This window comes from Carettochelys insculpta, chromosome 4 (assembly GCF_033958435.1).
Source record: "Carettochelys insculpta isolate YL-2023 chromosome 4, ASM3395843v1, whole genome shotgun sequence".
Lineage (NCBI taxonomy): Eukaryota > Metazoa > Chordata > Testudines > Carettochelyidae > Carettochelys > Carettochelys insculpta.
In genome coordinates this window covers 35,371,832-35,395,896 of record NC_134140.1, presented here as the reverse complement: position 1 = coordinate 35,395,896, position 24,065 = coordinate 35,371,832, and the positions used below count along the sequence as shown (strand labels likewise).

At 43.4% G+C, this 24,065-nt stretch overlaps 1 protein-coding gene across 6 annotated transcripts in view; it reads right to left on the bottom strand.

The window, feature by feature from the left end:
- Positions 1 to 24,065, bottom strand: part of TBC1D19 (TBC1 domain family member 19) — a 108,535-nt gene that overhangs the window by 43,562 nt on the left and 40,908 nt on the right. For 5 of the 6 annotated variants that reach the window (XR_012645240.1, XM_074991774.1, XM_074991775.1 and 2 more), the window contains exons 12-16: positions 23,650 to 23,724; positions 18,846 to 18,908; positions 12,431 to 12,515; positions 5,951 to 5,995; positions 524 to 556 (exon numbers count right to left, since the gene is read on the bottom strand). Coding sequence is in view for 5 of the 6 variants with exons in the window: in XM_074991774.1 (XP_074847875.1) it covers positions 524 to 556; positions 5,951 to 5,995; positions 12,431 to 12,515; positions 18,846 to 18,908; positions 23,650 to 23,724 (301 nt within the window). In the remaining variant the exon portion in view is untranslated. The remainder of the gene's footprint in view (positions 1 to 523; positions 557 to 5,950; positions 5,996 to 12,430; positions 12,516 to 18,845; positions 18,909 to 23,649; positions 23,725 to 24,065) is intronic. The other variant, XM_074991777.1, reaches the window with a different exon arrangement.

Here is a 24,065-nt window from a genome sequence, read left to right as displayed (position 1 = left end):
AATTATTCATGAACATTCCGTTATATGATGCCACTCACTTCCTGTCCTAGTCAAGTGCCTAGTCAGTGGGCCTTTTCTAAACAACTCACTTTTATAAGAAACCACTCTGAACACATCTCTCTCCTGCAAACGAACAAAAAAATGCAGCACATATATAATACAGCCTGTGATACAACCTCTCTCCCCACTGGCACAAACTGAAATTCAGTTACCGTGAATGAAGCTAGCTTTTGACCTAGAGACCAGCTGCTCAAACACTAGTTCTATGTGCAGTGACTCCAACATGTAGGGAAGTTACAACAGGAGCAAATGAGATCAGTCTTCACATTTTTTGTAATTATACGGACACATCTTGGATACGGAAACAACTGGAATAAATAAATATTTGAAAGCTACACACAGCAGTTTACAAAAAAAAAATATGTGTGTGTGTGGATGGAGTGATATGACACTTTGGTTTATTTACAAAAAACACTATACAGAGCTATTACTTAAAAGGTTAATATTTGAAAGTCATACTTACCATACATTGAAAAGCCATGGAAAGGGATTACACCTACCAAATAAAAGGATAAAAGAACCTCTCTTATTTATCAACAGAAGCATTAATAGTTATTGCATTTTCAAATTCTCAAACTGAGCTCTGTGCTTCACAGGAACAAGCCATATTCCCCCCCCACATCCTGAAGTGCTTAGATTTTCAGGTCCTAATCTTACAAACACAAACGCTTACTTCAACCAAGAGGTAGTCCCACTTATTTCAGTGAAACTTGTCATGCTTAAAGTATTTGCTTGTACATCTATAAGACTGGAGTGAGGAACTGATTTGGCAAAGACCATAAGCACACGTTTAACTTCAAGCACGTGCTTATGCGGTTGCATGAAAGCTAGGCCTAACTTTGGATAAGATGCAACCAGCAAGGACCATAGACTGACAAGAAGGGCAGAACATGGAAACAGAGTTACAGTAATGAGTTTATGCAACACCTTGTAAAGACAAGTTGGCATTTGCTTTGTCTCAGTCTTCTTGTCTTTTCCAAATCATCTCGGTTCCCATAGGTGACATGGCTGACACAAGTGTTCAGAGGGGGTCTGAATGAGGAGAGGGCGGTGTTTTGGCAAATGCATTTAAGGAAGATGATTCATTCTGAAGGGCTACATAAAAGAAGACATGGAGACAGAAATGGGAGAAGAGTACAGAGGGTGTGCCAAGACGGGTATCGCTGCTGAAATCCAGGGCTGTAGGCACACTTGGCATTAATTTCCAAAGCATTTCGAAGGAAGGGCTAATTTCAAAACGAGCAGCAGAGCGACTATACGCAAATGGCTCATTTCAAAATCGACATTGAAATAAAAAGGCGGTCATTTCAAAAGCATTGTTCCCCTCCCACCTCGGGAACAGCATCCCAATTCAATGTCGATTTTGAAAGGAAACGTACGTAGCCACTCCCCTGGCCACCATTTTGAAATTACAAATCCTCCACAGTCCGGCCCCACCCCCCCGGGAGCACAGAGATGCCCTGGTCGGCACCGGGGGCTCTGGGGCTGTCAGCTCCAGCTGCCTTAAAGCTGCAGGGACGCAGAAAAACCATGCAGGAAGCTGAGAGTGTGCTGGCAGCCCTAGGAGCACATGTTCGCAGCTGCACTCTCCAGCACCCTCCTGAATGTCAGAAAACAGAGAGCTGGAGCCATGGCTAGCAGGCAACACCCCTGGGAGCCCCAGGGATCCCAAGGCACCAGGCAGCCAGCAAAAAGGAGGGGCATCCTGTGGCTGGACGCCAAGGTCTGGGATCTCCTGGCCATCTGGGGGGGATGAGGACGTCCTGCTCCCTACAGAGAGGCGGAAGTGGAATGCCGCCACTTTCGCCCAGCTAGCCGACAACCTGGCTGAAAGGCGCCACACACCACCCCCAGATCCCCAACCAGGTGCACTCTAAAGTAAAGGAGCTGTGCCAGGGTACACAAGAGCAAAGGACTCAGCCTATGCCACCTGCCCTTACTTCAGTGAACTGGACTCCTGGAGCAGGTCCTAGCACAGCCGAGCCAGAGGGAGAGGGCGAGGAGCCACAGCTGGGACCCTCCACAGCGACCTGATCCCTGCCTGGAGCCTCAGGGAGATGGTGGGGACTGCGACATAGAACGCGGGACCAAGGGCACACTGTACATTTTCATGCCCTTGGAGGACATGAGCCAGGCCGCTTCCTCCTGGACCTCCTCCGAGCCTCCCGAGGAACCCTTAGGTAGGACTGGGCATGGGACACCCGCCAGGCCTGTGGGGGGAGGCAGTTCCCACCACTGCTAGCATGGGCCCCGGGCACCCACCAGCCACCCTGGGCCGGTGGTCCTGGGGATGGCCATGGTTGCTGTCAGGGAGAGGCCTGCGCATGGGGATCCCTGCATCGGGCCATGGGCAGCCACGCCAGGCACTTGGCAGGGGAAGGCAGGAAGGGTAAATGAGCCCCACAAATGGCCCAGTGTGGACAGACCCCACAGTGGCCAGGATGGCCTGGACCCTGCCTTCCAACACGGGCAGGGAGGGACAGGGCGTGGCCATCGCTGTGGCCACTGGCCCACGTACCTGGTTATGCAACTGACAGACTGTCACCCTCTCCCCTTATGCCTTCACAGCCTCGACATCCACAGGCCACGCCAGTCCCATCAATGTGCCAGGGAGCCCTGCAGCAACTGGCAAGGGGAAAGGAGCAACGCCCCTCATCCAGGAGAATGACCTAGTGGTAGCGCACACAACCACGCAGCAGGAGCAAAACCGCCTGTGTGGGACTGGTTCTCAATGGAGCAGGCAGCCTGGTACCAGGTCTCCTGATATCTGGACACCCTCGCCCAGGCTGTCGCCACCCACCTGGCCTGGCCTGGCCATCCACTCCCTTAACGGCCCCTCTCACTGTCCCCACCCTTGCCACTCTGCTCCCACCCCACCTGACCACAGCCAAGAGGAAGAAGCTGGTGCAGTGACTGCAGGTGGGCGCGCCCACCCCAGCCATGGCTCCACAGGCCTCCTGGTGAGTCTTAAGCCACTGCACCTGACCACACCCGTACCTACTGGTGCTCCCTGCAGTGTACCAGCCTGGCAGGGGGCCGCAGACATGGGTTGGTCGTGGCTCCAGGGGCTGCTATGGCTCCCTTCCCCCATCCCTATGGACGAGTGAAGCTCCCCACCCCCTTGTACATAGTTCTCCCCCCAGCCATGTAAATGCTTGCATTGAGGCTTCAGGTTTTCAACAAGAAACACTTAACTTTAATAGAATGGTGTGGGTATTGTGCAGTGGGTGGGGACGGTGAGGGATGTGTGTGTGAACTGTGGTGCTGGTGGGGTGCAGATCAGGGGCAGGTATGTGGAGGGGGGGTGGTTGCACAGGGTGGTCCGGGGCCGAGTCATAGGGGTCCCTGGATGAAGGCCTCCCAGAGAGCCTCCCACACATGCACACCGTCCTGATGTACCTGGTGCCACAGAACTGCACCGGGCTGCTCGTAGTGCAGCACAGCCTCTGCCACCCCGCACACCACAGAGAGCTCGTGCTTGCTCTCCATGATTCTGCAGAGCACAACACGCACCCACAACTGGGGGCATGCTGGGGAGGACCATCAGCACGTGCATCAGCAAGGACCTGAAATGCGCCTTCAGGTGCCTGAATGCCCGCTCAACTATGTTCCCGGCCTGGTTGAGCTAGGCGTTTTATCAGTCCTGGCTCTCATTGGTGTGGCCTGCATAGGGACGCATTAGCCAGGCCTGGAGGGGGTAGACTGCATCAGCGACTATACACCGGGGCATAGTCGTGTCCCCCACCAGAAGCTCCCATGAGAGATGTAGGTGCCCTCGGCCATCCTGCACCTGAGCCACAAATTCCACAGGATGCAGGCATCATGGGCCCTGCCCGCCCAGCCCACGCAAATGCCAGTAAACTGCCCGCTGGTGTCCACAAGGGCCTGGAGGACGATGGAATGGTAGCCCTTGAGGTTGATGTTTGGCAGTGTGGTGGGGCCCAGATGGCAACATGGGTGCTGTCCAAGGCACTGAAACTACTGGGGAACCCCAGCCGCTGGAACACAACCATGGCGGTGTCCACATCCCCCAAGCAAGTAAGCCAGTGCAGAAGGGTATGGCTGATGGCATCGATGACCTGCACGGCACAGGCACCTGGGAGTATGTGGCAGGACGCATGGGGGGTCCCCTTCCCAGATCCCTTCCCCAGGACTCATCCCTGGCACCCTCCCCGGGACCCATCGTGGGATCATGACGCTGGCTTGCTTACTTCTAGAAGGATGACCCCTATGGTGGCCTTCCCCACCCCAAATTGGTGGCCAACCCAGTGGTTGTTGTCTGGGGTGGCTAGCTTCCATGTGGCAATGGCCACCCCTTTCTCCAGGGAGAGCGCAGGACACATGCGGGTGTCCTGGTCACATAGCGCTGGTGCCAGCCACTGGCACAGCTCCATGAAGGTGGCTTGGGTCATCCAAAAATTTTGGAGCCACTGCTCATCATCCCACTCCTCCAGAATGATGCAATCGCACCATTCCCCAGTGGAGGAGTACCACCAGAGGTGACAGTGGGCCTGAGGAAGGGGGTGCTCTGGATGCACCCAGGGCGGGGGGGCAGGGGACTGCAGAACGCCGGCCATATGGTGGGCAGCATGGAACCTCAGGTGGACGACTGCCAGGACAGCCATCAGGCTGGCCATGATGTGCAGAACATCCTCATCCTGGAAGTGCTGCAGTTCCACGGTGTGCTGCAGCGCTGGGGCTGAGCTAGGCTCCGCCGGTGCTGAGCTGGAAGATGCATGCTGCAAGCAGACTGAGCCCTCAGCCTGTGCACAGGTTGGGTGGGGGTGCTTGGGAGGGGCCCCATAAAAGGGGCAGCTGACCCATGCTCCAGGAAGGGCTTGTCAGCCATTTGACCCTTCCCGGGCCGTTTCCTGCCCTGTTCTTTCGAAAGGAGACTCTGTGCTGCGTAGCCACTCCCTTTCAAAAAGGACCTGGGGGCGGGCAGGGAGTCTCTTCAATGTTGTGAACTGCAAGGTCGATCCACATTTTGCATGTAGTCACTTCATATCAAAACAACTCTCTTAGAAATTACGGATAGGGATTACCCCTTTCGATATCCCTTGCTAATGTGGCCACAGACCAGAAGATGCAAACAGAGACAAAGTTAGAGACACGGACACAAGATCAGTGGCACAGTACCTTGAAAGCAAGGACAAAGAACATGAACTTGATATATAGTTCAAGGAAAAGCCAGTGACGGGACTCAAAAGGGAGGGAGTCTGATATGGACAAAAAGCACAATGAGAAAAAAAAAAAAAGATTACGGCACCATCAGTAAGGGCAACCATTAATAATATTAATGTGATAAACATATTAAAATATTTGTGTTTAAATAAAAATAAATACCAAATGTTCATAAGTGGGAGCCTAAAGTTGGCACCCCCATGCCACGCTTTCTGGAAGTGCTAAACATCTAGAGATTAAGCTGGACTAAGCAGTGTTCTATTTAGGTCCCCTAAATGAGAATCAAGAAGAGTGAAGCGTGAGCTGTTAAGCTTTACTCTATGCCATTAGATTACTGCCCCACAAAGAGAACTTCCAAGTGACAAATAAAGTTAGATGTAATGTCGCTTTGCAGCAGCACAAAGTAATCTAAACTAGTGAGATGATTTGGTCCAATGTCTTTAATGCAATTATACAACTAGTTAAATATCAGAGATGTAGCCGTCTTAGTCTGTACCTTCAAAAACAACAAGAAGTCCTGTGGCACCTTATAGACTAACAGATATTTTTGAGTATAAGCTTCCATGGACAAAGACCCACTTCATCAGATGCATGAGTGTTAAGGTTCACGCTTATTCTACTTATTTTTAAAGTAGTTTATTTTTCCATTGCAATAAGTAGTAATTTTCACATCATCCACTAGAGGAGGCAATAGTATAAAACTTACCATTTGGTGGATAAAAAACAGCATATTCTTCCATTCCGAGTTTTCCTGTGAAGGAACAGACCTGGATTTAAACACACTCAAACGGTAAAAAGCCTCTTTGGATATGTGAATGTTATTTTTTTTCAGTAATATAATTAATAATTAATGAATGTATTTAATTATGTATTTTATGTTGAACACAAGCATGCAAAGCATTTCACATGAGACATGAAGACGATAGTGTTCCTCAGATATAAAATGAGACATGACACAACAAAGACTGACTAACAGAAAAGAGGAAATTAAGGAAAAGAAGATTTAATAATACCATCACATGGAGATTGCGCGAGCATGTGTACGTACTTTTGTGCTTTGTGTTTTGTTCAATAAATTAATAAATGGTATTACTGACTCACTCACTGTGGGCATTGCAGACAAAAGTGAATTTTCAAAAAGGATTTAAATGAAAAGGAGAATGCCTTGGCAGACAAAACACGGAGAATGTTCTATGCATAGGTACGTCATTTAGAAAGGTGGAGAAATATTAGTGAAAGGAAAAGGGAATTTTTACAGTAAGACAGAATTTACTTTGTATAATTTTCTTTCAAAATCTTAAAATCCCCGTTCCTCCAAACAAGCGTTTTTCAAATCTAATACAGTGCCAACAACAACAAAATATAAATATACGTTTTCTATCGCCTATGCAAAATGAGCATGTGCTAATACTATAGATATTAATTTTAGACCTACAATAAAAATACCTACAATTTTGAGGCATAATTACATGCTTTTCTTAAAAAAAACCTGCACCTATTATAAAAGATGTTTTAAATTTCTATTCCATAGATTTAATATAATAGAGTACATTCAACTAGAATAGTTGTATTGCTAGCTATTTAAACTCATCTTTTAAATGATTATGTTATGATAATAAAAAAGATTTCTTTGAACATTATGTTTTCATCTCTTGTTCTTTGCATTTCTGACATGCTATAAAGTACAATTTTCTGCAGTGACAGATAGATTTTGCCAAACCCAGGCAGAAATCAATAAATCTCCATTACACTATATTACATACTGTAGAGTAGGAAATAGTTAAAGATCTTGGGAAAGGAGGTTGTTTGTAACTCTAAACTGTTTGTCATGCCACATAAAATGTTGTGGTTATTCTTTCAAGTTTACAGCTGAACACTGACTTAATACAGCTTTGAAATTTTATTATGCAAAACAAAAATGCTGCTTTAACCACCTTAATTTAAATTAAACAAGCACAGATGTGGCTTCCTTACTTTGTCAAATCTCTTTTAAACTTTCCCTTTATTTTTGTAGTAATTTATGTTTAAACACAGAATTGTACTCTATTTGCCTTTTTTTTTTTTCTTGGTCACTGCTGCTGCCTGATTGCATAGTTCTGTACCCAAATGGTGCAGGGCTTTTTTTCCCTGTCAGAAGGCCATTCTGGCACCTTCTCCCCGGGGCTGCCATTTTTGAATGTGCCCCCACAACCCCATCCCCCTGAATGCACAGCTCCAGCTGGGAGGCGCACAGCTCCTTCTGTCCCGGCATGGTGCCTGCAGCTCCATGGCAGGAACCGTGCGGTTCCTGCTTCTCCAGTGCCTGGGGCCTGGCATAGCCCTGGAGCAGCCCCGGTGGCCCAGCCCAGCCCAGCGTGGCAGTGAGCAGATCCAGCACCGCTGTAGTTGGCACGGCCCCTGCAGCAGCAGGGAGGTAAGTCGCCAGAATTCACTTGGGGGGAGGAAGAAGGTATCTAGATCTGAGGAACAGGGAGGGCATTGGGTAGGGGACGGGAGGTACCTGGGTCTGGTGAACGGGGAGTGCGTGTGTCGGGGGCTGGAGGTACCTGGCATTGGAGGAATGAGGAGGGCATTCAGTGGGTGGGGGCTGGGGTTTCTGGGCTTGGGGGAATGGGAAGCACAATCAGCTGGGGGGAGGCTGGAGGTACCCAGCTCTGGAAGCGTGGAGGGCCCCACTTGGGGTGGGGACATTTAAGCCGAGGGTTGAGCCCTGCTGGGGTTGAGTTAAGCTGCCAGGGAGTGGTTAAGCCACTGGAGGGGAGGAGGGGGGCACAGGTTGGTCCCCACTGGGGGGGGCAGTTGAGCCACCAGTGAGGTGGCTCAGGCATGGTGAAGCTGCTAGAGGAGGGGTTGGGCCTCACGGTGGGTGGGGCAGTGTGGGAATTGAGTTCCACCACCTTTTTTCCCCCCAAGAAAAAGAGCCCTGGGTGTGCGGTTGAGTGGTCAGGTTGCAACTCTGGTGTTCGTAATTGAGGTTTTACTGTACTAAGGAACCAACAGAATCGGATCAAAACTGGCCTATTTAGCTGTTACATACTGAGTATATACACATGAACTCTGTGGGAAAAGAAAGTTTGTCTAATAGAGGATGTAGTTGCAACTAATAGAGGGATTTAGTTGTAGCTAATTTGATTTTTAGATTTAATACTGTCATATAAAGAAAAAAATAACCAGGAATATATTAAAACATAGCTATTTAAATGTGCTAATATTATATAAACACACACAAAATATACAAGCTCATACTGGCTATATACCTGGGACACCTTCCAGGATATATGGACTAGCAATAAAAGTGTGTATCTGGAAAGCAAAGATTCCCAGCTTTCCAAAACTACATACACTACTTGCTATGGTCCTCCTCACATTTGCAGGCCCAGACACATAGGACCAAAGTTTCACAGGTACATAAAATTGGTTATATTTTCCAGCCCTTACAGGGACCACATAGTTAAACCCAGCAGATGAAATCACAGCTCTATTGAAGTCAGTGGTGGTTTTTCTTTTACCAAATAAGCAGCATATACAAAATACAATACAATTTCACAACATAAAAGAATTTTTGGCACTCATTTGGTGTATCTAAAGTAAATCTCTCAGGACTTCAACTGTATTATTCACGAATAGAGATTATTCCAACCTTGTTTCAATTAAGCTTTACATCATTTATCATTTGTATTTATCTCACCAGAGTGAATCCATTCTACACTGGTTGGTTTTAAAACTCATATTTATTCCCTGGTAGAGTGACCTGAACCTGTGGTGGACAGAGTGTCAGAGCAAAGGCAGACAAGTCCACCCATGCTAGCATGCTCAGTCCATCCATGCTAGCATGCTCCATACAAATCAAGCGGCAAATCTAGGGTGGCACAAGAATCCACATGCTCTCTTTGTGCATCGCCTCACAAGACAGCAGTAAAACCGACAAGAATCATGTCAATTTCACTGAGTGGCTGTCATGAATCCAGGGATCAAGCATGGTCTGTTACCCCAAAGCCAGGAGCCTGGAAGTTCAGGCTCCTTAGCAAGCCCATCAGGCAAGATGGCCCAACAATTTTCACAAAACATTTTGGATTTTCTGAACTGACATTTTAATCAGAAAATTTTATTCAGCTCTACTAATTCAATGCATCTGGGATACCTGTCCCCCCAGGATTGGGAAGCAATAGTTTGAGTGGAAATATGCACAACAATGCCAAAAGCTGAGAAAAATCATAATCTCCTAGAAATATTTTGGGTTTCTTACTGTTGTGCACAAATAGAAAGAATTTAACAAAAAATGAGAGCAAGAGAGAAAGAGGGGACTGGATTTTTTTGGGGGGTGGGTCTTAGTTTAAGTCAGAATGACTGAGGGGGGAAAACATATTGCCAATCTTTTTATTGGTAATCTCTAGCATCTCTGCCCTTTTGAGCAAGAACATGAAATCTGGTTGAGGTGACCTTTGTATCAGGAACTTGCCTTTTGCTATCCCCAAGAAAATTCATCCAATTCTAGACAAGCTGTAAACTTCTGAAAAATTACAATTCACACATGCTCAGTAGAGACTTAATAGCTAAATTTACAATGATTCTATTCATGCTGAGCAGAATGTTCCCTGCAACTGCAGCTGTCGCCCACTGCAGTCAGGTTTGGTACAGGTCTGGACACCTCAACTGAGAACAGGGGACACTGCTAGGCAAATCCAGCATTAAAGGAGGAATCTGTCTGATCTAAAAATAGAGGAGACAAGCACTGAACCTGCAGGACAGTGGAGAACGTAGGAGGAGTTATGTGAAATAGCCCAGGAGGAGGGGAGACTGGGACTGGCAGCTGCTACTGAAGAAGAAGACAAGACTGAGACTGATATTTGTGGGCAGGAGGACGTGGGACCGGGAAAGCTAGGTGGGACCGGGAAAGCTAGATGGGACCAAATGGATGTCAGGAAAGGAAAGTGCGTTGGATGGACTTGGAACCAGTAAATGGGGGTGGGTGAATGACCAATACTGGATGAGGAGCCAGCAGGGTGTGGGTACAAAGCAAAAGGGGAAGCTAGATCTGATGTGGAGTCAGGGTGTGGGGGCTGGCTGGGAAAAGAGATTGGGATAGGGAGCTAGCGGGAAAACAGCAAATTGGATGAGGAGCCTGAGGAGGGAGGTTAGACTCAGGAGCCAGCAAAGGTGGGATTATGAGCAGGGGGCTGGAATTAAAATACATACTGGATGAAGAGCTGGAGAAGAGACTGAGTGAGACCAAAAGATAGCCTATGGTGTGGGAGGACATTGGGACAGACATAAGGAACTAATGGTGGGGAAAAGACAGATCAGGCCTAGGTTAGAGAGGATGAGGCAAGGGGTCAAGTTTTGTGGTGGGCAAAATGGACAGAAGAGCACACTCCTCTCCAGAGCCTGAAATGGAAACCAGTTTTGGGAGTCCTCTTCCCTCAGCAAATATCTGAAAACTCTGACAAAGGGTCCCACTCTCCTGTAATACTTGTCCATGCAGAGGAAGGCAACCTGCTACTGCAATCAGTTAGTCCATTAGCTCAAGTGGCAGAGGCTTGTATAGCAGAGCTCAAGGTTCCAACCCTGCTGAAGACCCACAGAGTCCTGCACTTGGGCCGGAAGAATCCTAAGCATTGTTACAGGCTGGGGACCGAATGGCTCGGTAGTAGTTTTGCAGAAAAGGATCTGGGAGTTGTAGTGGACGAGAAGCTACACATGAGTCAACAGTGTGCCGTTGTAGGCAAGAAAGATAATGGCATATTACGTTGCATCAAGAGGAGCGTTGGCAGGAGATCCAGAGAAGTGATTATTCCTCTTTATACAGCTTTGGTGAGGCCGCATCTGGAGTACTGTGTCCAGTTCTGGGCCCCCATTTATAGGAAGGATGTGGATACACTGGAGAGGGTCCAGCGGAGGGTGACCAAAATAATTAGGGGGCTAGAGCATATGGACTTACGAAGAAAGGCTGAGGAAATTGGGACTATTTAGTCCGCAGAAGAGAAGACTGAGGGGGGACCTGATAACAACCTTCAACTTACTGAAGGGAGGCTGCAAAGAGGCTGGAGAGAGGCTGTTCACAGTGGTCACGGATGGCAGAACAGGGAACAATGGTCTCAAGTTGTGGTTGGACAGGTCCAGGTTGAACATTAGGAAAAACATTTTCACTAGGAGGGTGGTGAAGCATTGGAATGGTCTACCCAGGGAAGTAGTGGAGTCTCCATCCCTGGAGGTGTTTAAGTCTCACCTCAACAAAGCCCTGGAGGGGCTGATCTGATGGGTTTGGTCCTGCTTAGAGCAGGGGGCTGGACTCGATGGCTTTTTTAGGTCTCTTCTGGCTCTATTGTTCTGTGATTCTATGAAATATCAATGTAATGACAGGATGGAATATGTTTTTTCAGTCTGAATTTTAAAAAACTAGGAAATAAGACATAAAAACTAAGTTAAAATAATATTAAGGTCAAGCATTTCTAAGTCGGGAAATGCAGGAATTAAGATCGCCTGTGCATACGTGTATTCATTATTATATAGTCTTTAATTTCTTGATCATAAAGTTTGAGGTTTCTCTAATGCTGATCCTCACTACTAGAAGAAGCTCCATATAAATACATGCAAAACTAACATGAGCTTGTTTCAAAACCCTTCATAGCGCTCCCCTTTGTCAATAGGCCTAAGTAAAATCGACAAAAGCTAAGCTGGTGGTATGCTGAAACTGCAGCCTATCATGCTGACCAGCATTGCCTCACTATCCTTGTGTACTCACCCATTGGTCTAACAGATTGTAAACTCTTTAGGACAGAGACTACTTAATTTGTTCTGTATTTCTATTGCATCTAGCACAATGGTGCTGTGGTCCAGAACTGGGCCTCCTATATGCCATGACAATGCCATTAAACAAATAAATAGAACTATTTTCCAGGCCTCAGCTGGCCTCTCCTGTGCACTGAATGTGGGAGGGATTCCATAGAAAAAACATTACACACTGTATAACTACAAACTGTATCATAATGCACATGAACAGGCAACCTAAATTCTGGCATTTCCTAACATTTGAGTGCTCGGCTTTGCAATCTTATTTATATTCTTCTCATATATTTTGACTGCATATGTAATATACATAAATTAAGTCTATCTGGATTTGCCTTTTTGGCATATGTAGCAACCAAAACTGCTCTTCATATTATCTTTTACAATACTTTTTCTTTACCTCGTATGTACGATTTGGGTGGAGTAGCACTATTGTAACAAAAGTGCTCCAGTACTGATGTATCTCGGGAAAAACAGAGCAATACCTGCAGAAAGCAATGTAAAAAATCACCTGACTTGCTGAAACAAAACAGAGTCTAACACAACATTATTTCATTTTGAAGTCCATATCTAAAGATATAGATTAATAGTAAAAACACTCTTATAAGACTATTTTAATTTTTAAAACACATTGGCCGTGTCTACACTAGCCCCAAACTTCGAAATGGCCACGCAAATGGCCATTTTGAAATTTACTAATGAAGCGCTGAAATGCATATTCAGCGCTTCATTAGCATGCGGGTGGCCGCGGCACTTCGAAATTGACACATCTCACCACCGCACAGCTTGTCCCGACGGAGCTCCTTTTCGAAAGGACCCCGCCTACTTCGAAGTCCCCTTATTCCCATGAGCAGATAGGAATAAGGGGACTTCGAAGTAGGCGGGGTCCTTTTGAAAAGGAGCCGCGCGGCAGCGAGGCGTGTCAATTTCGAAGTGCCACGGCCGCCCGCATGCCAATGAAGTGCTGAATATGCATTTCAGCGCTTCATTAGTAAACTTCGAAATGGCCATTTGCGTGGCCATTTCGAAGTTTGGGGCTAGTGTAGACACGGACATTGTGGCCCAAGATTTCTAGATTTGTATTTTTAGACCTGCATATACCAAGATGTGTATATAAATCATTTGTGTATGCAGTTATATGTAACTGTGCATGTAACTGACCATTTACCTCAATTGCATAGGGAGGTTGTGCAATCTCCATCACCGGAGATATTTAACAGCAGGTTGGACAAACTGTCATGGATGGTCCAGACCACTGGTTCTTAACCTTTACTGCAACCTGCACAGCTTTGATTCTCAAAATATGTTCTTGCACCCCTTAACAAAAATCAAAAGTGGAGATGGGGGTATACAGTTTTAAATGCACATTAAATATATGTAAAATAGTTTTATGTTATTACTCACCACAAATAATAGTATAGTAGGCATACAAAAATATGCCAGTACTACCCAGAGATGTTGCAGAGATTTGCTGTGGAAGTAAACTAACTGACACGCTAGCAGTTAGTGGCTAACTGAATTCAAACAAAGCTGCTGCACTGCCACATTATCATGCACATGCACCAAGACATACCCAGCAATGTGGCAGGACACTGTATTTTGTAGCGAGATATTTTCACTACAATTAGCTTAAAAAGTTGAACATAATTTTTTGTTTGTATATTACAGTAATCATTAAAAAGTGTATAATGCTAATAAATACATATGTTTGTTTAATCAAAGTAGTTGTACTTATGTGCCTGTGCTTAATTTGTGTTTTCAATGATTTATCTTCTAAAAAAATCTGGCATGTCTGGCACCCCCAGAAAGGGCACCACACACACGCATGCACCCCAGGTTAAGAACCACTGGTCTAGATAATACTTAATCCTGCCATGTGTGCATGGGAATGGAGTAGATGACCTTTTTAGATCCCTCCCAGTACTAAGATTCTAAGTCTCCCAGGTCATTTCAATATTCAATTAGCATGACTGCAGCCATCATACTAACATCATAAACAAATGAGGCATGTGCAGTTCTAAAATGGCATGGTCCTTAATCAGATTCATGACTTTCCAGGACCTTCATGACTGCTGTGGCAGCTGGGGCAGCTAACCTCAGGCCATGCAGATTACCTGGGTTGATCCCTGGGGCCAGCTGCACCAGCCACTGAATGGGTTGCCCCAGGGCCAGCTACACTGACCGTGGCTGGAGCAGCCCTACGGACAGATGCTTACGTGACCCCAGGTCACTGCTGGGGCAGCCCCAGGCAACTGACCCCAGGTATGGTCAAAGCAGCAGCATCTTTGGGTGCTGCCCCAAAGCAACAGTCCCAGAGCAGCAGTGGCAGGGCCCCAGGCCATCAGCCCAACCACAGAGCAGCCCTGGAGCTGCCCTATCCAAGCATCTGCAGCATCCTAGAGAACCTAAAATTTGGCCAGAGGTGTTTACAGTTTAAGTCCTGGACAGTATGCAGGCCATGAATTTTGGTTTATTGCCCATGACCTGCCCGTGACTTTACCAAAAATATCTGTAACTAAACCATAGCCTTAGTTATCATGGAAACAAAAATTGCAACAGCATCAACATATCCAAAGTGGCAGAGTTAAGGTTGAGTCTGCTATTTCTTGACTTGAGTGCTTATCTCTTGAACTTTAAACACACTTTAATTAATATTTTAAATGTGGACTCCAACTTAAAATGTTTCAAATATTGGAGTGTTGTCTCATTGTATAGTTTCCACTTAATAATATAAACTATTTTTCTTTTAATTAATTATTGTAAATAGTTTTCAGATAATTATTTCTTCAAAAACATGTAAAATTGTGACTTTTGAAAACCACTTGCACTATTTGAAAATAGATATTCTTTCTGCAATAACACTTCACTTTTTTGAATCCAAAACCATTCCTCATGTTCAAACATCTTTTTATAAATAAAGGGTGTTTCTTAAACAAAACACTCTACATTAAATATTTTATTGAACAACTCACAATCATCCTGAAACTATAACAATACACAGGCAAAGTTAATACTATGTTAACTAATCGAAAAAGGAAATAAACAATGTTCCCTGTACGAAAAAAATCTAACAATCTGCAGCTCTCTCTTAGGAATTCTGGTGTCTGGAAGTTTTTAAATCCAGACTGGATATCTTTGTAAAAAGTATGCTTTAGCTCAAAGTACTGGCTTGATATGGAAATTGCTAGGTGAGGTACTTCAAGCTGTGTCCTGCAGGGATCAGACTAGATGAGTGTAATGGCCCCGTCTGACCTTAAAATCTATTAATTCTATGTCTCATTTATGAGAGTGATAAAGCCAAAAGAAAATACAAGTTATTTTTAAACCATACAAACATTTGACAAGCTAACTAGCTGTATAGTCTTCTTAACTTTGAACTGATAGTATAACCACTAAATTCAAAGGCCAAACAACATAATAAAATCATGGGCATGTGACAAAGAGGAATTTGACAACCAATATCAATGGAACTGAATTATAATGTAGGATACTTTCATAAAGTTGTAAAAAATTAAATTTAGAAATCACACTGATGCAAATAATTGAAAATGAACAATTTTATCTCACTGCACGTATAGGTTTATTTATTACTAAGGGGCTACAAAAGTTGCAACCATGAAAATCATGTCACAGACTGTGAAATTTGGTCTTCCCCCAGAAACCTGGTTTCTGGCCACCCACTTCTGACAGCAGAGCTAAGAGTGATGGCTGCTGGCCAGGCACCCAGCTCTAAAGGCAGAGCTGCCACCAACAGCTGCACGGAAGTAATATTCCACCCTGACTGCTGTGCTGCATTTGGTGGAAGTGCTGTCTTCAGAGCTGGGTACCTGGCCAGCAGCTGCTGAATTCCAGCTACCCAGCCCTGAAGGCAGAATTGACAGCAGCTTCTCTGCCAACAGTAGCAGAGAAATATGGATGACATACACATTTTTGATAAGTACATCACAGGATAAATAGCAAATATACTTTTATGTTACCAACTGGAGAAAAATGTGTAATTTCTCCACAATTCAAGTAGACCCCTATTAATAACTAAGGCGGTGTCTACACTGAAACAAAACTTCAATTTTGAAGATTACTAATGAGGTGCTGAAATGCCTATTCAGCACCTCATTAGCATGCTGCCGGCCACAGCTCTTCAAAATTGTCGCATTTCGCTGCCACGTGGCTCATCCAGACGGGGTTCCTTTCGGAAGGACCCCGGGAATTTTGAAACCCCTTTACTCCTATCTAACCCTTACTCCTATTTGCATGGCCATTTTGAAGATTTGTCCTAGTGTAGACATACTCTAAATGAGTGTCAAGGCTCCAATTCAATATTATTAATTATTATTGTTATTTAATTTTTTATATTATTGTAAGCCCAGGTGCTCCAGACAGGATCAGGGTCCCAGGTCTAAGAAGTAGATTTCATCCTTTCAGTAAAGAACTTGCAATCTAAGTATATTAAATTCTACCTTCCCCTCTCCCCCGCAAAAAAAATTAAATACTAGAAAACCAATTTCTAAATCCCTTCTCAAATGTAATATTCAGTTTTCAAATTCTCTTAGTTAACCAACATTTCCCCCTCAGTTCTCAGTAAATATATGCCATAGCGGAGAAGTTCTTAAACTATGGTCTGAAGAGCCCCTTCTTGGTGTACTACACAATGAAAAATTTGAGAACCCATGGAAGCTAAAGTTTATGAAGGGAATGAAGGTTGTCTGTGGCAGATACACCAAAACTGTTTTGCAGAATGGAATAAAGTATTAAATGGGTTGTTCTTCAAATCTTAGAATTAAAACAGCACATATGGATTTAGCTAAGTGGCAACTGTTGAAGTCAATGGAGACTATGTGGCTAAAATCCCACATTTTCTGATGTTTTTGTTCCTTTAATTCCTACAATCATATTCATCTTTATTATTCAATTAATAGTTAAAAGGTGAAAACAAACAAAAAAATATCAAACCTTTTCATGTGGTTATGTGCTCAGAAATGACTATGTAAATCTGTCCTCAGACTTAGAATATCTGCTTTACTTCAATCACTGAAGCTATGTCTACATGTCGGGAGCTATGCTGGCATACAGCAGTATCTCAAAACAGGTGCTCCATGTCTATGTAACGTGCCCATCATTTTGAAATATTTTTTGAAATAAGGGACATTATTTCGACATCCCTGGATACCTCATCACAGGAGCAGTGAGGGATGCCTCGAATAGCGCTTTATTTCAACATGTGGCACTGTTTAGACAGTGCCACATTCTAAAACAGCCTATTTAGAAATTGACTCAAAATAAGCTACGCAATTTGCATAGCACAAATTTTATAGTGTATTTCAAGTTTAGGCTGTCATGTAGACATAGCCTGAGTGACATATGCTTCCCAGCACTGGCAGAGACAAGCTTTTATATCTGTAAATCCTAGCAGTGTAGAGCCAATACAAAAATTCTTTTTTCTCCTTCATCACGGTCAGATAACTACTAAATGTAACATATTTATTGAGCCAAAAGAAGAGTTGGATTTCAGCTCCCAAACAGAGATGCTAGGATTGACAAGAAAATTACCTTCTGACTACTAAGCAAAGGAAAAATATACAAAAAAGCATTTGAGACTGAATAAATTTAGATATCTGGGATGCCATTTTATGCGCTCTCTTTCCAGGTTAGATATAATATTTTAATTCTGATTTATTTTTATTTGAAAAAACAGGAATTGTACTTCAAGAGGAAATACAAATATAATTTCAACTGGACACTTAAATGCTTAAAGGTACATATACAATATACATAATATTAAATATATTTAAATATAAATGTATATACATTTTTACATATGGGAACAAGCAGCCTTAAATACCGTTTCTTAGTTAATTTTTCCTCCAGACTGTAAAAAGAGACTCATATAGTACCCATTAACTTAAAAAAAAAAAAAAAAAAAGCACAGTTACATTTGTCTATAAAAAACAAAATTAAACATGCCCAACCTAACAGCTGTGACTAATCAAGTTGAAAGTGGTGTGAAAATGGTAAGTTTGCTCCATGACATTTATGTTGACACTGCAATCAAATATATACTAGAAAATTCATTAATGTAATCTTCATCCATTAAAAAGATTTAAGGGGAAGTAATGTTGATAATTCCACATAAATTAGCTAAGATTTCCATTTGCTTGAAATATTGCGAGACTGGCAATCCTTCCTCTACACAAAACTATATTTATAATTACTGTAATTTTTCAAATATTTAACTACTGTTTTGCCCATTAAAGTAGGCCATTGTCACACACATTCTTTTATTTTTTATTAAACTAATATTTTGACTATTATTCTCAAAATATAGGCAATTTCTCTGTGCCCTTCATCTCTTCTTTTTTTCTTTTTTAACACTAACTTATAGCTGGTGGAACAGGGTGGCTTCATCCCTTTGGAAATTTTATTGTAATGAAAAAAAACCCGAACACACAGAATTATTTCCAATTTGGGGGGTCTCTGAATAAATGTGTGTCTCCTACAATACACTCCAATCCAAAAGCCTTAGATTCTAGTCTAGTTTTGTTCAAATTCAAAACCATTCTATCTGATATTACTAGTGACTTCAGAAAGTCAAGGGCATAGGAGAATGACTGAGCCCAGCATGAAGGTAATTTTACATAACCTGTGCCCAGAAAGTGAAATTAATTTTTCATTATATTAGAGTAGCACCTACAGCCTCATTTAGGAGTCCCATTATGCTAGCTATAGTTCAAACATGTACCAAAACATGCTTCTGCCCCAAAGATGTTACAATCCAACAAATGTATTCTTTCATCTTTTCTAAAGAACTAGTTACTTACTTGATATAAATAATCCTCAAATACAAAATAGTAGTCATCGTTGCTTGCTGTCAGCTTTACATCCTACAATTAAAAATTACAACAGTTTGGAGGTGAAAGATAACTTTTCCATTTAGGTGATGCCTGCAGAGTCTGGGCCCAGCACAGTGATTATGTTTCAGCATTAATAGATTTCCTTTCACTTAGCAGCAGATGTCACACAGAGACCTCCTATTTGTAATTCCAAAACAAAAGTACTACAATAGCTTGAATACAATCACATTCCCAACTGAAACGTAGAGACCAAAAGCTTGCCCATGGTATTTAGTCAGACAATACCCAAACAAAAAGCACCCCCAAATCATCATGAACTACCCACCACGAAGAGCAACAGTTTAGGGCTTAATCCTGTGGAATACATTCAGGGCCACAAGTCCTCCACGTTTTTGTGAGGATTTTCAAACAAGGACTGGGTTGTACAACGGTAAGTCATGCTAAATAGAGTTTACTTACTTGTAACCAGAATACTTCCAAATGGATTCAATACATTCACACTCATGGGATGCACTGGGTGGTGGTGCAGCTTGGGCTGTGGAATATTCTCACAGCAGTGCCACTTAGAGGATTCACAAACACATATTGTTGCCCCGTCCCCTTCCTCAGTGTTTGCGAGCATGCTGAAGGCAAGGCTATAAAAGGGGGCATAGTGTCCCCTGCATGGCTTCTTTCTAGCCCACCAATGAGTTCATTAGGACTCCGGAGAAGATGGGCAGAGTGTGTGAATGTGCAGAGTCACGCTTAAGGATTTCCACTTATAAGTAATCACTCTCTTTTTTTTCCAAGTGTCCTCTGAGTATTGTGAGTCATGCAATAGTTTGCCAGTAGCACCCTGGATGGTGGAATTCACTAACTGAATAAGGGATCATCCAGCCTAGATGCTGGAGCTAATAAACAAAGTTTTGCAAAGGTATGTAAAATCCCTCATAGTAGGCAGCCTTACATCTTTCAACAATCAGAACATGTGTAGGTAGGTAGTCAGTCGTCTCCAACAATGACGTGTTGACCTTGCACAGGCTCATGGGTTGTGGACTCGCAGGTGGCTGAGGAGTCCAAGCGTTGAACAGCGTGGGTGTTCACAGTGGGGGCAAGGGAATTGTCCTGGCTCTGTTGGTGTGGCTGCTGCTGTTGCTTTCTTCCTCTCATGAGCATCAATGAGGCATACGCATCGCTGCTCTTCAAAGTTGTCATACGTGTGTCATACAAGAGCATGCCCAGCCTGTTCGGTCTTTTGCATACTGCTCTAGCTGATCTGGTTTTAAACCAGCATTAGCAACATTGGCCTTCAAGCAGTCTTTATATCTCTTGCAAGGCCTACCTTGATTTCTTTTGCCCTGGGAGAGTTCACCTAGAGGAGTTGCTTAGGGAATTCTTCACCCCTACATTCGTATGACGTGCCCTGTCCAGCGAAGCTGGGTTTTCAGAATCATGGCTTCAACGCTCGTGGTTCCTGTTCTGTCCAGGACTTCCAGGTTCGTGCAGTATTGACTTCAGGCTGTGTGTGTGGAAGCACTCCAGCAGTTTTATATGTTTTCTGTACAAGGTCCTCAACCGTCTGATCACCAGCATCTCAGAGGAGAACCTACCAGAGGCACAGTGTTGTTTTTGCCCAGGCCGCAGCACCACTGACATGATCTTTGCTGTTCATCAGGTCCAGGAAAAGTGCATAGAGCAGAACTTGGATCTGTATGCTGTCTTTATAGACCTGACCTGAATCAGAACATGTATGGATTTACTAAACAAGTAATCACTGTATTCAAACATGTCTCTAAAAGATGTGTGCTGTCTCTTTGTGGACAGATGTTCAGGCTCAACCATGGATGTGCACCCTGCCTTAATTTCACTGTTTTGGTTGTCAATAAATTCACTGAGGCTTCTGTGTATCAAACAGTCCCTCCATCCCCACTCTCCGCCACACTGCAGCACTTTCGAGGGTCTGATTTATTAACAGGAAGTTCTTCAGAAACACATGAAGGACTTTCATCCAGGCTTGATAGCAGGGGGGAAAACTCCATCTCCATCCTATATCCAAACCCTTTATCTGCAAGGCACTCGATCTAGATTACTGCCCTGTAACTAAGGCCTCTGCAGCTCTTTTTGGTTTGAATGCAGCTCTTCTCCTGGCAACACTCAGCTCCTCACAGGCTGGGCCTTCTGCAGCTCTCTAGAAAGTTTCTCCTCAAGTTCCTTTTCCTGAGGAGTCTACTGCCGCACTCCCTGGGAGAACTTCTCCCTTACAAGAATACTAGGAGCCACCCTCCTCCAACTGAGCACTGGTAGCTATCCGATCCAGGAGTTTGTTAGCTAATTGGCTACTAACCAGCTATGCAGGCACTTTGCTGCTAAGTGGCTGACATGGGTTTACTGTCCTTTACAAAGTCCCTCACAAGTAGACTGGCCCTGCAATGCCTTAAAGGAGCACAGTCACTCCATGACGGTGCTCTCACTTCTGCAGCAGGACCTGATGCAACTGTATATCTCAGTTCTATATACTTTCTAAAATACCGAGCAGCAGTATGACTCTTATAATGTCAGCATAAGAAATAAAAAGTTTAGGAGACTTTTTGAACTCTCTCATCGTATTGAGATAATAAGGTAGAACTCTCTAGGATTGAAAGTATGCAGTTTAGATTCTTTGTATAAGTATGAGAGCTTGGAAAGGAAACCAGCAATAACTGCATGCAACTCACTCACTGACCTTGCTTCTGTCCAAGCAATTTTCAAAATTGGTTAAATAGACAAATGAAAGGCAGGGCCCAATCTAGGTTCAAAAGAAGGATTAACAAGCTAGGTCAAGACGAAATTAATTTCTTATGATGCATTTGGATCTTTCACTTTTATGTACATTGTAAGCGAACCTTTCCAAGCTTAACCAACCAGTGCATCCCATGTGTCATATGCAAAGATATTCATCATCTATGGGTACATGATGTGCTGCTATTGCTAAGTGTACTGTGAAATAGGTTTGGAGACTTTACATTAAGTAAATATTGATATACTAAACTGATGCCATATAGAACCTACACACTTATCAGTTCCTGAAATTATACTAGTTAAACGCCACACTTTCTGGTTGATTGTTTCCTGGTATTAATCTTCTGAAATGTAAGATATTTTTCAAGGTATGTTCAAGTCCTACAACTCATACAGCCAGATAAAGTGGGCTTGGAAAATGAACCTTCATATCCTCTTATGAAAGTGTTTCTTGTTGCCATCACTAGCAGAAGGTTGTAAAGCCCCTCAGAGAAGTGAAGAAGATCCATATACCACTGTTGTCTAAGACATGTGGAAGTTCTTAAAATCAGTTTGGCCGCATCATGCTTTATCTTTATGACCCACTGTATAAGAGAAAAAGGAGGAAGCATACACAACAGGCCCATCCCCTAATTTCACAAGAGGAGCATTAAATATGAACAGACTGTCCATTCTGAGCAGAAACAAGGGTACTTAATATACTGTCTTGTATGGAGAGATTTACTTCCAGAAACAGCCAGGAGTTGAACATGTTCTGAATTACTGAGTTCTTTACAAACCATTCATGCAACTGTGCCACAGAACTAACTATTACATTGTAGTCCTTGACTCCTAAATTCAAGGCAACTAACAGATTATGATGTGCTGCTCATCTGTTCTTACACTAATCTGAAGTAACTGCAGTGATAAAGCTGGCAACATCAGTTAAAAGGTTTTTTGTTTTGTTTTTTATCCAGATTCAATGAAAACCTCTGAACTGAGAAGGGATCCTTTGGGAGGCTTTCCCTACCACCACCCTACACACACTATGGATCATTTGTTTTCTTTGGCTTCAGAACAACTAGATTCTAAACTTGCTCAGCAAAGTCTAAGGAATTCCCAGCATGTGGCTTTGTCTCAGCTTTTAGAGTACGCTTTGCCTTTTGTATTTTTTTATTGGAATCCAGGTTGTTGGATTGGATGAATTCTCAGATGACTTGGCTTTTATGTCGGAGACCAACACCATTTGAGGTTTAAGTACTTCAAAGATGGATTCACTTATTTGGATACCAGTAATGCCTTGGAACCAGAGCCCAGTTCAGAGAGCACTTCAGAGGCCCTTTGTTCTGCAGGGCCTGGAAATTATATTAGTTTCCTGTCCTGAAGCTTGGATTCTTTAGCAGAGTTGGACCAAGCAAGCTTTGCAGCTGTTACTTCTTGTAAGAGTAAGGCTTGTAGCCCATTCTGCTACTCGTTACATGCTCAGAAGTTAAATGTGCTGAAGTTTGGGCATCTTGAAGGAGAGTGGTCTTCATCCAAAAATGTCATCTAGACATCTAGTGTGAACCAGAAGTCAGAATCAAAACGCTATTTACTACTGAATAAATAAATCCCATAGATAATACTAACTATACTAACACTAAAGATGAATTAAATTAAGGTGCTAAAATCTTTTTGAGAGAAGGATCTGGATTCAGAGCATGTGGAGGAGTTCACATCAGCCTTCTCCTACAGTTGAAAGAAAGTGAAGCAGCAGCGAGCACCATGTCCCTTTTCATAGCCTGACTCTCAAAATGTTCAGAAACACTGAGGAGAGATAAGAGGGGGATGTGAACACTTCAACGGGCAATGCTACAAGAAGTTTTCACCATCCAGTTTGCAGCAGCCAGCAACATCCTGTAAATGAGAATATGTACAGGACACCCAAACAAGAGCAAGATTTTTCCTCAAGCTCCATATAACAAACATTTGTGTTTTCTTTACACAGCATTATTGCTTTGATCAGTAAATACTCACTATTTTAAGAATTACTCACTTTGTAAATCAGGCTGTCCACTAAAAGATCATGCTGAATCACATTGGACTTAAGCTGCTCATAGTACAAAATGTCCTAGAATGAAATAATTATTATTAATCATTCTTCCGTCTAAGCCCCAATTTTATATTTATATAAGAAAAATACATGCAGAGAGCTACATACGAGGGACTATTATTGAAAAGGTGGCAAAATATAAAAAGAGACCCATACTGCCCATAAATACCCATTGAAAAATCCTTCCCCTCTACTGTCAAGAGATACATTCCACTGTTCGTCCTAACATTCCTCCATAAAACAAGTCAAAGAACTGGGGCAGATGCATGAGGATCTGAATAATACAATAATTTTGCTTAGTTGCATGTTAGATACCACAAAAAAAGAATGTAGGAAAGAGTTTGGACAAAATAGGATTA